The 2739-nt window shown below is 75.8% G+C and overlaps 1 protein-coding gene across 1 annotated transcript; it reads left to right on the forward strand.

Annotated features, from left to right (window-relative positions):
• Positions 1 to 236: 236 nt before the first annotated feature.
• On the forward strand, positions 237 to 2242 carry EGR2 (early growth response 2). Its single transcript, XM_074830009.1, has 2 exons — positions 237 to 620; positions 993 to 2242. Exons 1-2 carry the CDS (start codon positions 440 to 442, stop codon positions 2240 to 2242), a joined length of 1431 nt encoding a protein of 476 aa, XP_074686110.1. The 5' UTR covers positions 237 to 439.
• Positions 2243 to 2739: the final 497 nt, after the last annotated feature.

Below are 2739 nucleotides of genomic sequence, written 5' to 3' on the forward strand. Positions count from 1 at the left end.
GGTCGGGGCCGCCCCCGCGGGGCGCGGATTGGGGGGGGGGGGGGGGTTGGGGTTCGGGGGGGTGTCGGGGCGGGCGCGGAGCGGCGGGTCCCGCACGCGGGCGCCCACGTGACCGCCGGGCCCCGTTCCTCAGTCCTTATATGGGCAGTGACGTCCCGGGCATTCAGGGGGCCCCCATAAATACTTACCGCCAGACTTGTCCTCCAGCGCGAGCTGCGGCGGGAGCGCGGCTCTCCCGGGGCACCGCGGGCACCGCACCGCCGCGACGGGGCGGCCGCCCGCCCATGCCCCCCCGCCCGCCGCGCCGGCTCCCCGCCGTCCCCCCGCGCCGGTAGTGGGAGGCAGGGGGAAGCGGCCCCCTCCTCGCCCGCCCTCCCCGCCCCGAGCGCGCACCGCCGCCGGCCGGGAGCGCCGCTCCCCCGGCCGCCCCGCCGCCCCCATGATGACCGCCAAGGCGGTGGACAAGATCCCGGTGACCCTCGGCGGGTTCGTGCACCAGCTCCCCGAGGGCATTTACCCCGCGGATGACATCTCCGCCGCGCTGCCAACTTCGGTCGCGATCTTCCCCAATGCCGACCTGGCGGCGGGGCCGTTCGACCAGATGAGCGGCGTGGCAGGAGGTAAGCGGAGCCCGCGCGGGGGGCGGCCCGGGACGCCCGCGGGGGGCGACGGGCGGAGGTGGGGGGGAGGGGGGGGGGGGGGGGGGGGGCGGGCAGGCTAGAACGGGGGCCGCGGCCCCCCGGGGCTCGCCCGCCGCCTGGCCGGGGTCCCCGGCGCCCCTCGCGGCAGCCCTGCCTCCGCGCCCGGCTCGGGGCGGGGTGGGCGGAAAAGTTGGGGCCGGCGCGGGGCCCCCGCAGCCGGAGCGCAACATGTGCGCGCCGCAGCCCCGGGCCGGGCCGGGCCGGGGCGGGCGGCGGCCGGGTCCGGGGCGCCCGGCGGGTGGCGGCGCGGAGGGCTGACCGGCTCCTTGCCCCCCCCCCCCCCCCCCCCAGACGGCATGATCAACGTGGACATGGGCGACAAGCGGGCCCTGGACCTGCCCTACGGCGGCGGCTTCGCGCCCAGCGCCCCGGCCTCCCGCAACCAGACCTTCACCTACATGGGCAAATTCTCCATCGACCCGCAGTACCCCGGCGCCGGCTGCTACCCCGAGGGCATCATCAACATCGTGAGCGCGGGGATCCTGCAGGGGGTCAGCACGCCCTCCTCCGCCGCCTCCGCCGCCTCCTCCGCCGCCTCCTCCGCCTCCTCCTCGGCCACCGCCGCCTCCGCCGCCTCCGCCGCCTCCCCCAACCCGCTGGCCGGGGCCCTCGGCTGCACCATGGCGCAGGGCCAGCCGGCCGACCTGGAGCACCTCTACTCGCCGCCGCCGCCGCCCTACTCGGGCTGCGGCGACCTGTACCCGCAGGACCCCTCCTCGGCCTTCCTGCCCGCCGCCGGCGGCGGGGCGCTGCCTTTCCCCCCGCCGCCCTCCTACCCCTCCCCGAAGGCGGCGGGTGCCGACGGCGGGCTCTTCACCATGATCCCCGAGTACGGCGGCTTCTTCCCGCCGCCCCAGTGCCAGCGGGAGCTGCACGCCGGCCCCGACCGCAAGCCCTTCCCTTGCCCCCTCGACTCGCTCCGCGTCCCGCCGCCCCTCACGCCGCTCTCCACCATCCGCAACTTCACCATGGGGGCGGCCCCGGCGGGCACCGCCCCCGGCAGCGCTCCCGGCGGCGGCGGCGGCGGCAGCGGCGGGGGCGAGGGCGCGGGCGCGGGCGGGCGGGTGCCCGGCGGCGCCTACAGCCCGCACCACCTGCCGCTGCGGCCCATCCTGCGGCCCCGCAAGTATCCCAACCGGCCCAGCAAGACGCCGGTCCACGAGCGGCCCTACCCTTGCCCCGCCGAGGGCTGCGACCGCCGCTTCTCCCGCTCCGACGAGCTCACCCGGCACATCCGCATCCACACGGGCCACAAGCCCTTCCAGTGCCGCATCTGCATGCGGAACTTCAGCCGCAGCGACCACCTCACCACCCACATCCGCACGCACACCGGCGAGAAGCCCTTCGCCTGCGACTTCTGCGGCAGGAAGTTCGCCCGCTCCGACGAGAGGAAGCGGCACACCAAGATCCACCTGCGCCAGAAGGAGCGGAAAGGAGCCGCCGCCGCCGCCGCCGCCGCCGCCGGCGGGTGCCCGCAGCCCGGCGGCGGGAGCGGCGCCGCCGCCCTGGCCCCCTGCGCGGCGCGGACGCGGACGCCCTGACGGCGCGGGGCGCGCAGGACCCAGCGCGGAGCCGCGGAGCCGCCGCCGAGCGCGGCGGGGCGCGGAGCGGAGCGGAGCGGAGTCCGGCGGGGCGCGATCGGCGCCCGGCGGCGCCGCGGGGCTCCCCCGGGCCGGGCCGGGCCGGGGCGGGCCGGGCCGGGCCGGCGGGTGTACATAGGGGCTGCGGCGGGAGGATGGATGCATGCAGTGCCGTCGTGGTGAGGTGTCCTTGGTGCCTTGTGTGGTGTAGAGCCCGGTCCCCTGTCTGCATGTGGGGGGTGCCTTACCGATCCGCTCCGACGACAGCGGCGACACCGAGACCGGAAAGTTTTCCCTCCCTGGTTTTAGTATGGCTGTACATTTCTGCCTATTAATATTGGGATTTTTTTTTTTTTTTTAGAGACTATATTTTTGTACGCACTGGTTTGGGGTTTTGGTTTTGTTTTCGGTGACTTAAAAGTGTTACGTTTGTAGTAGGACTTGGGACGGGATGTAAA

The sequence above is a fragment of the Strix aluco genome, chromosome 7 (genome assembly GCF_031877795.1).
Source record: "Strix aluco isolate bStrAlu1 chromosome 7, bStrAlu1.hap1, whole genome shotgun sequence".
Taxonomy (NCBI): domain Eukaryota; kingdom Metazoa; phylum Chordata; class Aves; order Strigiformes; family Strigidae; genus Strix; species Strix aluco.

What these genes read in the sequence shown, in the direction of transcription:
- EGR2 (XM_074830009.1), top strand. Translation starts at nt 440, where the DNA reads ATGATGACCGCCAAGGCGGTGGACAAGATCCCGGTGACCCTCGGCGGG. An exon ending in GATGAGCGGCGTGGCAGGAG is followed by an intron (nt 621 to 992) that starts GTAAGCGGAGCC and finishes CCCCCCCCCCAG; the next exon opens with ACGGCATGATCAACGTGGAC.